The sequence below is a fragment of the Trachinotus anak genome, unplaced genomic scaffold (genome assembly GCF_046630095.1).
Source record: "Trachinotus anak isolate AG129_WGS33_773 ecotype Australia unplaced genomic scaffold, CSIRO_AGI_Tana_v1 ptg000010l, whole genome shotgun sequence".
Taxonomy (NCBI): domain Eukaryota; kingdom Metazoa; phylum Chordata; class Actinopteri; order Carangiformes; family Carangidae; genus Trachinotus; species Trachinotus anak.
The window spans coordinates 21,314,830-21,325,283 of record NW_027273861.1 but is presented as its reverse complement, the minus strand read 5'-3'; the positions used below and the strand labels follow the sequence as shown (position 1 = coordinate 21,325,283).

Here is a 10,454-nt window from a genome sequence, read left to right as displayed (position 1 = left end):
CCAGGACAAAAATGTGTTATTTTCACCAAGACCTGGAGACCAACCAGCACTTGTATGCTGGTGGTCCCATTTGAGCACATTATAAACTGAAATTAAGTCCCAAGGCCTCTCCACAAGACAAGTCCGCAAAGATCAGGTTATTATATTCAATTATATAAGGTAATATGAGGCTTCAGCTGTCAGAGTTCGATAAATCATGTGGGTCTTTTTTAAAGTTTTTATTTATGTGAAATTCCTTCTTTTTGTTACTGTTACAACAGCTCAGCATGAACACAATGTCTGAGGAAACACAAACACAAAGGACTGTAACTTAAGAAGATATCCAGTTGGTCTGACTAACTCAAGACTCCCCATATCAGCTTCATATAACATGGACTGTAGATTCTGTCACCCATCACTTTCAGTGGAAGCACATTAGGAAGCGATTTCTCAATGGCCAACATGAACACTAGAAACAATTACAGCAAGTGAAAGCTGTTTCAGTGTTCATATAGGCACCTGACAAGATGAGGAAATATTGCGGCACTAAGAGTCTTCATGAGCCCATACCATTATCTAACATGACATGTATCTGTTTTCTTTTAGTATTGAGCCACAAATCCACACTCAAAACAAGGCCTGTTCTGAGTAATATTGGTACTTCGTGGAAGGATCCACTCACCCCATAATGCAAATACACAGAAAATTGACTTTTCTGAAGAAGGAGACATCTTTTGACCCACAGTTAAACTTTTGTAATGAACAATATTTCCAAGGTAAAGATTCTGCTTTCCCAATGAGAGAGAGGGAGTAATTATAATTTTAATTTGTGGAAAAACCATACCAGACACAAATTACTGTATTTTTATGTTGTAAAACATGTCAGGAGGGGACCTTCATTTAATCTTCCCATCACATGAATCACTTTTTGTCCCAAACAGTAGGAAAATTTTGATCATTTTGGCTGTGGTGCAGCTCGAGTTGATAACTGTGGCAGAGGTCAATGAGTGAGGAGACAGGAGGGAGGGGTAAGGGAGGAGAGGGGAGGAGAGAGGAGGGCTGGGCCAGGATGGACTGGAAGTGTACCCCCGGCAGCATTTATAAACATGGCCCTCTTACACACCTAAAGGTCATTGTTTACATCCATCCTTACGTGCCATTTCTGCCTGTATGTTTCTGCACCCTGACAGCGTAGCAGAGCTGCCGAAGACAGAGAACTAAACATCTCATTGTCAAGCTTCTTCCTTCCCTGCCTGTCAGCGTTCATCTTGAAGACTCAGCACCTGTGCTGCAGGGAGGATCGCATCACAGGGGGAAACTTTGTGGATTTTTGCAACCAAAAAATTCTTCTTTAGATCTTCTGAAAACCAGCTGCCACCATTTCACCTCCAACAAGCATGTACAGCTCCAGCTACTCCCGGGCCAAGTTTGGCTTGGAGGCAAGGGAGCCCCTGCACAAGTCAAAAGGGAAGAGCTGTGGCTACTACATGAGGATCGTCTTCTTCTTTTCCTCTCTGATCCAGTCTCTCATCATCGTCAGTCTGGTGCTCTTCCTCATCTATGGACAGCCAGAGAAGTCTGCAGAGGAGAAGAGGGTCGAGGTCAGTGGTTTCTTCTTTAGAAAATCTGTAAAGACAAGAACCCCCAGTAAATTAACTTTAGTTTCATTTGTTAGACAAGACTCCTGGCATGTTTTAAGACATTGATCGACAATAATTTGTGTCTGTTATAGTTGAACAATCTTAAAATTACATTGACTTCCAACTGAAGTAACAATAGGTAAAACATATTTTTTAGAGGGATGGATTTTTAGAGACTTAATGAAGCTTCAAAATGAGATGGACTGATTTCTGCGGCAGCTTTTGATCAAGCTCATCATCACAAGTCTGTTGTTATGTTCCTGACATGATATGATATCACTAAAAGTTTTTTTATTGCCAGAATGATCATTTCACAGCATTATGTCACCATGTTCAGAGCTATAAAACGCAGTCATGGCGATGCTGAGTAATCTGAATGTTATTCTGAAGGAACTGGAGCTGAGTTTCAACAGGCTGAGTGAGAACAACATGCAGCTGAGGAAGGAGAAAGGCGATCTGGGAGCTCAACTGGAAGCCCGCACAGCTGAGAAGGCTGCTCTGGAGAAGGAGGTGGAGAAGCTGAAGACTGATGCCAACAGCACAGAATATCAGCTGAAAATTAAATTAGTAAGTAGATGATTAATATGAAAAAGACATCAGAAGATAACGAGAGTGAACAGCAGCTTTTTGCTAAGACATGCTGAAAAGTAGGTCATTTGTGAAGTAGTTTTTACCACCTCACAATTATCTTTGAAAAATTCTCTTAAAGAGCAAATCAAGGTTAAAAGGTAATGTTTTTTAATGTGCAAATTATACAACATGACTATTTCCTTATTTCCTCAGGCATTGTTGTGGTTTTCCTTTGAGTCATCATGGTAATAAAATATAACCTGCACACCATGAATCATCCTGTAATCTTTTGTCATTTTCAGTCGACCTGTGAGAGGATGACTGCGACAACACTGAGCATGATGTCGCGGCGTCCCACACCTCCCATCCAGGCCCCTCCTCTGTTAACCACCAACAGTATGTTCTCCAATACCAATACCTGTGATGCTTAGAAAGTGGTACCCGAATATGAATAAATACAGAAAATGTTAAGTGTCCATTTAAGAGTTCCTGTGTTAATATTGTTCTTCTCTGAACTCTCCAGCTGAATTAAAGACGTTGCAGAGCCTCAATGCTCAGCAGAAAGCTATGATAAATCTCATTGAGGCAAACTTCACCCAGACAGTTCATTACCTGAGCCAGGAGAGAGACAACGCCCTCAAAGACCGAGACACACACCACCAGGATGCCATCACCCTGCGCAGGGAGAACACCATGCTGAAAGAGCAGCTCACCACCTACACCAGGTACAGGGCTGTCTGTTTGGCTGATCACTGTGTGTAATTGAAAATATCAATATTAAAGTTTCATTTCATTTTATTTTAACCAGGAAGTGCAAAGAGGACTTTGCTCAGTCTTTGAACGGGATCACAACAGTGACCGGGGATTTCCTGAACCGGATCAACAACCTGTTCCCCCACCAGCTGACCTTCCACCTCACCTGTGACAGCCAGCAGGAACAAATGGAAAAGATAAGAAACAGCTGCACAAACCTGTCCAGAGACGTGGAGAATAAATTCCAGTTGTATCTCGACAACGTGGGCAACAAGGTGAGTGCGAGTTTGGGGATTTAAGTAGGTGTGCGTCATCCTTTGATTTGATGATATTATTTTAAATGACGGATGGACTGGAAAACCTTGCTCAAGTGACAGTGCATTAATAGTAACTAGAATAGACCAGTATTTCTATGCAGTGATGGAAGAAGGATTTAGTATGAGTACTGCATTCAAAATCCTACTGAGGTAAAAGTACAGACGCATCTGCAAAATGTACTCACTGTAACAAAAGTCGAGGCAGTTGTTCTGTAGAAAAATGGCTCCAGTATATGACATTATCAGATTGATACTGATGCATAAATTTATATAAAGCATTTTGCTGCTGAAGCTGGAAGAGGTCCAGCTAATTTAATTTTATATACAGTTAGGTAGTGTTGTGCAGTGGCTCCCAAACTGAAAGGACATATAACAAAGTTCTGCTACAAACATTTGTGTTTTAACGTGCAGTAGTGGATACTTGTACTTTTTTGGAGCTTAAACTTAACTTTACTCTTACTCATACTTACTCTTCCTCTTCCTCTTTACTTTTACTTTAACTTCACGCTTTGCCAACAACTTCCAAACATTTTAAACATGGTATTTTTAAGAGGCCACAGGCTAAAAAGGTTGGGAACTAGTGGCTTACTCTTAACAATACATTATAAGCTTTCCATATGTTTTTTAGGTAAAATTATAGCTGCCAGATACATGCAATGGAGTTTAAATATTTTCCTCAGAAATTTGGTTGTGTAGAAGTATAAAGTTGCACAAAATGGAAATACTCAATTAAAAGTAAAAGTACCTTTAAATTGTATTTAACTACAGTATTTGTGTAAATGTGCCTACCACCCCTTATGTGAGTTTTTAATGTTCAGACTTAATAAACCTCTCCCTCCTTTAAGTTTTCCTTAAAGTTGATGGAATATTCCAAACATTCAGAAGAACAAATTGAATGGGAAACCAGTTTCTCCAGGGAGGAAGTCTATCCGCTGCATCATGCGTGATAAATCTAGCTAAAGAGACAGACATCCTCTGAGGCAAACTCAGGGTCAAAGCAGAGGTGAAGTGTGTGGCTCTGCTGATACAGCAGCACTGTGCAGGACTACAAAAACACATACACTCAGCAATTATCTTTTTCACTCCTTAAAGCAATATTTCATTTGGATACAGACTCACTGAGGGGTCAAGAATCATCATTTGCTTTCCTGTCCAAATGTGTCGTCACTGTGGCTATTCACACTCTCTTTATCAGTTATCTCCATGTGGACACAGAAAACAACTAATCAAACTTACTTTTGTTTCCTTGCTTGTCAGTAAGGGAACACCTCATTTTTTAAGTTGATTTTTATACAGATAAGTTTATAACATGGACCAACACTATATACAATGCACTATGCACAACCAGAACATTCATGACTACATGACTGATTTCTCTTAAAAAAACAGTTTTAACCTTTATTACGATTTTAATTTTCAACATATGACAGAAATAAGTCATATAATTTGTATAAAAAAGATCATTTTCATTATTGATTAATCTGCTGATTGTTTTCTGAATTTATTTGTCAATCTTTAAAAGGTCAGAAAATTTTAGGAATTTATGAAAACCTAATATATGAAGTTCCTTAAGAATATGCACAGATGTGAAATCTAACCTTCCTATCCAAAATTATAAAATAAAGTTGCACAATAACTTAAATGTGAAAGGATCATGGAATGCAAAAAACGGCTTGCAGGCCTAGCATGGTAAACAGTCTCAAATCATTCAAAATGTATATATGGTGACTTTGCTTTTGCAAGCTTTTATTATCTATTTTAACATGCTTCTCAGTTTTTAGTGGTGAATCTACAGTAAAGCCAAGACATTTTACTTCTGAAAGTTGTTCTTTAAATTTAACCTCTGACTTGGGCTGAACCCTGAAAGAAAAGTTAAGTGACAAGAGTTTTCAAACCATGCATTAAAACTTACAAAACTTACAACACCTTCTGATTATGTGGCTACAGTCCACTGCTTCAGCTGATTGGTAAAACATAATTAGCAACCATCAGTGTCCGAGGCTGTTGACAGTTGATTTAGAGCAACATTAACGGCTTGATCCTACGGGGAGACATTCAGTATTTATTTCTTCTCACATCAGCTGTACAGCATGTACTCCAGCAGGACGTTGAGGAAAATGAACATTAACAAACACTTGCATTGTCAACTGGATGGAAATAGGCACATGGTAAACAAAAACAGGTACAATTATGTAAAAGCACCATCTGGAAACACATTTGGTCCAGCAGAGCATGACACATTCTTCAACCACAGCCCATTATCACGCTCTCTGCATTCATGCCTGCCCCTTAATGCTGCATTGTCTAAGAGAGCAATTATTATAGTTCAAAGGGAATATTTGGTAGATCAGATAAGGAGAATATCACATTTATTAACAATCTATACATATATATGTATTTTCTTCCTCAAGGTAGCAGAGATCCAAGCCAAATCCAGTCGTCTGGAGGTGCAGAACTTACACCTAACGTCTGACCTGCAGCAGTGTGAACACAATCGCAGTGAGACGGTTGCCGAGGCTGCCAGGCAGCTACAGCTCAAGCAAAAGACTCATGATGACCAGGTAGATAACATTTCAGTACGGATGTAAGGTATGCGCGTGTGTATGTGTGGGCTGGGAAGCGGAAACCAACAGAGAGATCCATGGAACAAACTGATTTCCTTGGTTATAAAACGATGACTGGGCATTGTAAAATTTACTGTATGTGACAATCCACTCCTGTTTTATCTGTTTTAACAAGAGCCTAAATCCAATAGTAGCATATGAGGAAAACATTGTTTTCCATTTAAGATAACACGTGTATATTTTGTTCAGGTGGAAAAATTACTGATGGAGCAGAACCGGTTGAGAGAACAGAAGAAGCTGCAGGAAGACAGTTTGGCCCTGAGAGAGAGAGAACTTCAGATCCTCCAGCAAATGCTCCCTGCTCAGCCTAATTCTAAGGTAAAATAAACACAGAAGACATAGTCACAGTCATTTACTCCATTCACAAATATGAAAGGGAATGAGGGAAAGGAAATGCCCCACAAATGGTTTCAAACCGTCATTCACTTGAGACAGATATTCATTTATGTGCTCATGTAAAGCATTAATCAAGATTCTCCAAGTCAGTGTGGGGATTCAAACTGGCAAAGAACTGGTTAAAAATTCCACTGGTATAACCATAGGATCGTTTATATCCTCAAAGCAATATCTTGTGTTTGACTCTTTGAGAGTACCATTCATATTTGTACTCTTTAAATAAGATTTACTCCTCTGATTATATGGACATCAGTGTGGAGGTAAAGTGATGTGTGGAAAAGAGGAATCTGAGGGCTGCAGCAGCAGGAAGGATGGATGGATGGACAGGCAAGATAACAAAAGGAAACTATTTTAAGGAGTCATAAGTTCACAAAACAGCCCATTTCAAACTCCACAGTTATACGTGTATGGTGCAGTCACAAAAGATTGTCTGTGTGTAATGTTAAATAATTCTGAAATGATTTTGTTTTGCAGCCTGGCTTTCCGAAAGTGTCTGGCCTCCAGGGCGCCCCACAGCAGTCCGCCCCACAGCCAGCCGCCCCACAGCAAGACAGACGGACTGTGGCTAATTGGCCTTTTATTGGAGCACAGGGCATCAACAAAACTCCAACGGTAAACACTGAATAGAGACCTATCCAATCACTACTTATAAAAAGTCTGCGTATTCTTAGTGTAATGCACAAATAATATGATTACTAAGCAGAAAAGATTCAAACATCCATCTTTTATAATAGTTCATTTGTGATCTTCATTATGAAACTTTGCTGAAACAAGACGTGAGCAGACATGCTAGCAGCTCTCTGATGCTGTCCAACAGTGCTTTGTGCTAAATGCTAGTATCATTATGCTAACATGCTAATGTTAGGCAGTTATTATGCTGACCGTGGTCACCACCTTAGTTAAGCATTTTTGCATGCTGATAGAACACAAAGCCCAGCTGAGGCTGATGGGTGTGTCATTAGTTGTGCAGGTTTTGTTCTGCACTATTAAGCAAATTAAAATTATAACTATCTGAAATTTATTCTGCGAACTGCATCAACTTTAATTCCAGAACTCGGTGTATGTTTAAGCATTTACTGCGTCACTTCATTGCTGCCACTGATCTTGTTAATGTTTTGTCTTTCAGGTGAGATGAAATGAACCAGCAGACTAAGAACTCTTGGCACTAGTGATGCACCACAGTGATCAACATTTGTCTTTTAAGATTTTTTAAAATACATGTATATATACCTGATACAACACACATCAAACCCAACCTGTAAATACTCTGACTCCATATTAACGGCAGTTACTGTTGATGGTTTGTGCATGCTCTGTTAAGCTTGACTTGGAACTGAAAATTAATTTGTGTTTTACTCGCATTTGAGTTTAAACATTTACTGTGAAAAGCCCTTGTACCTTTATGCTCAGGTAAATGTAAAAATTTCCATGACACTGGTGTAAATATTTTCTCTTGTGTGTGTCACAAACTGTGGTTTGCGTAGTAAGGAAAACCAACACTGGAAAATCTTTTTATTACCATGGAATTAAAATAATAATTAAAAAAAAACTCCTTATCTGTTCTGTCCCCAGTCTCTTGTGTCTTCCTGGCATTAAAAATACAACAAAGACTCAGACAGGACTTTGGGCAGTAGCTTCTTACGTGTCTGCTATAAACAGAATACTCTTAAAATAGCTGCATTCCTAGTGGTTCACGTTTGAATTTCTACCACGGCCCGGATGACAATACACACATCCACCAAGTCATAAACACATCATCATTGAGTCATTAGCGACCTACACAATGTACAGTATATCAAAAGTAAAAGGAAGATATTTAGCATTGAATTAGATTGAGATGGTTTAGTTTTTATGGCTAAGTCAACAAAGAAAAGTTTAGACTAAGCTTATTAATTGCCACTTTTATGGAGCATTTTACAAGCACAATAGCTGTTATATGAACTGCTGTCAAGCTTTACTACTTCCTTTTCCTTTGTAAGCACAGGGCGATGAGCACATACAGCACTGTAGCTGCAGACAGCTGGTGTTTTCTTAGAAGTTTAGTGTGTAAATGTATTCACTTTGTATCCATAAAATGAACACCTCCTTTGTGATAATCATGTATTCTCTCTGAAACAAGAACAGACAGAAATAAAAATGTTGATTCCATTAAAAAAGCTACAACACATATCTGTGGGGGTAGATAGCTACCTCTCTGTCAGTTGATATGATCTGAAATGCTTTTTTTTATCTGATTGGAAGATTGCATCACTACAGGTTCATATGTGTGTATATATTATTTACTTTATGAAGCAATATTATAAGTGCAACTTACATTATTAAAGTCTGAATTTATGTAAGCTGTTTTATAATTTACTGTAGTACAATTATTCATGTATGTAAGTATGACATAAAAAGCTCAGTACTCAATTGAAATTCGTTGAAATGAATGTTTTATGGACATACTACTTAAATCATCACTTCTTTTTATTTACATTTCCAAATATCAAACGGAATGCCTTTCCTCTACTCACTCATTTCATTTTAATTCCTACACTGGTTTCGACTTTATCTTGACCACAACATTAACTGTTCTAATTTCAAAGTTAAATTTCTTTTATTGGCCAAAATCTAGATTACTCTGGATTTTGATGATACATCAATTATTCATATTCTAATTTGCCATCTTTGTCTCAACAGATAACTGTTCAATTCATTTGCAAAAACAATATTTCAGCCATTCTTTATTGATATGACCATACTCATGCATTTCCTACTCCTGTCAAAGCTTAATTCCTGAGAATGCCTGACTTCGCTCTTCACTAACGTCACCATTGTGACAAGTGTGAGCCAGACTTCAGAGAAATTATACACTCTGTTAGACAGAACAAATATTTGAGATGCCTTCCATGTTGCATAGGAAAACAGATTAAGATAAACTCCCAGGCTCACTGAATTGATGGATATGAGTGTTACAGGTGAGTTAAGTCTGCCTCCTGTCCTCAGGAAATCCTTTGTTTGACAAGTGTGTATTTGGTCTCGTACAGTATAGACCTGGACACACACACACACACACACACACACTCTCTGACATAAAGTCAAATGGGTACAGGGTGGAACTGGCTGTACTGGATCTGGTTACATCCACTCCACATCTCAGGAGAGCTATTTATCAAAACCACAGGAAACTGACAGGACAGAAAGGTAAAAGTCCCGACCATCAGTTTTGCGCTGAACAAAACTGTGACACAAAAACAAGTTGAGTCATGTTACAAAACTAAGAGAAGAATGTAACAAGTGAAGAGCAAGGATCTGTGTCACATTTTCAAGTTTGTTTCATTTATTTTATTCATTTAAATAAGAAATGATTATTCTTATGCTAAAACCATTAGTATTGTATGTCTTAAAACTTTTTCTCTTTTCCACCGCATTTCATTGAGTCACATTTTGCCCTATTCATTCACATTCAAATAATTTTTCGCTCATTGTTACATGGTTTTTATTCCATTTTAGCTTATTTTAGCTCTGCAAGCTGCATGATTCTATAGGTGACAATGTTGCTCAGTTGGTCCAGACTAAAATATCTCAACACCCATTAAATTTCCGAATATTGTACAGACATTCATGTTTTCCAGAGGATGATTCCTACTGACTTGGTAGATCAATTGGCTATTCCTCAAGCTACCATGAGGGGGTTTTTGGTGAAATGTTACAGCAGTCATTGCGATGAAATTTGGTACTGATATCCATGATGCTCAGAACATGATTGTTTACTCTTGTGCCACCAGCACGTCAAAATTTCACCCAGTAAAATATTTTAACATCTACTAGATGAATTTATGCAAAAAACCTGGCTGTAAACCCTTGAAAAACAAAATTTTACAGAGTAAACTCAGAACAAAACACTGTTGTGTTGTCTTGTTCTGATTTGTGTTTCTTTTGTATTTTGTCTTACATTTACTCGTTTGGCAGATGCTTTTATCCAAAGTGAATTACAAGTGAGGGACATGACTACAGCTCATCTTAATGTCGTCTTACGTTTTAAGAACTTGTCATAAACATGTAAAGGTTTGGAGATTGCATTGAATAGCTGGTCACTCTTGTTTACTAATTATTCGATTCGATTTAAATTTTGCCAACTTTAGAATGTTTCAAATAGGAGAAGCTCTGTGCTGGCTCCTCTGTTTTGTATAACA

At 38.1% G+C, this 10,454-nt stretch overlaps 1 protein-coding gene across 1 annotated transcript; it reads left to right on the top strand.

Annotated features, from left to right (window-relative positions):
* Positions 1–1,078: 1,078 nt before the first annotated feature.
* Positions 1,079–7,837, top strand: plvapb (plasmalemma vesicle associated protein b). The gene is made up of 9 exons (XM_071486127.1): positions 1,079–1,580; positions 2,010–2,186; positions 2,492–2,585; positions 2,713–2,914; positions 2,998–3,217; positions 5,671–5,820; positions 6,073–6,201; positions 6,754–6,891; positions 7,406–7,837. Exons 1-9 carry the CDS (start codon positions 1,377–1,379, stop codon positions 7,412–7,414), a joined length of 1,323 nt encoding a protein of 440 aa, XP_071342228.1. The 5' UTR covers positions 1,079–1,376; the 3' UTR covers positions 7,415–7,837.
* The last annotated feature ends 2,617 nt before the right edge of the window (positions 7,838–10,454 follow it).

Coding starts and splice junctions, on each gene's coding strand:
- plvapb (XM_071486127.1), top strand. CDS start 1,377: ATGTACAGCTCCAGCTACTCCCGGGCCAAGTTTGGCTTGGAGGCAAGG. Junction 1,581..2,009: donor CAGAGGAGAAGAGGGTCGAG/GTCAGTGGTTTC, acceptor GTTATTCTGAAG/GAACTGGAGCTGAGTTTCAA. Junction 5,821..6,072: donor AAAAGACTCATGATGACCAG/GTAGATAACATT, acceptor TATTTTGTTCAG/GTGGAAAAATTACTGATGGA.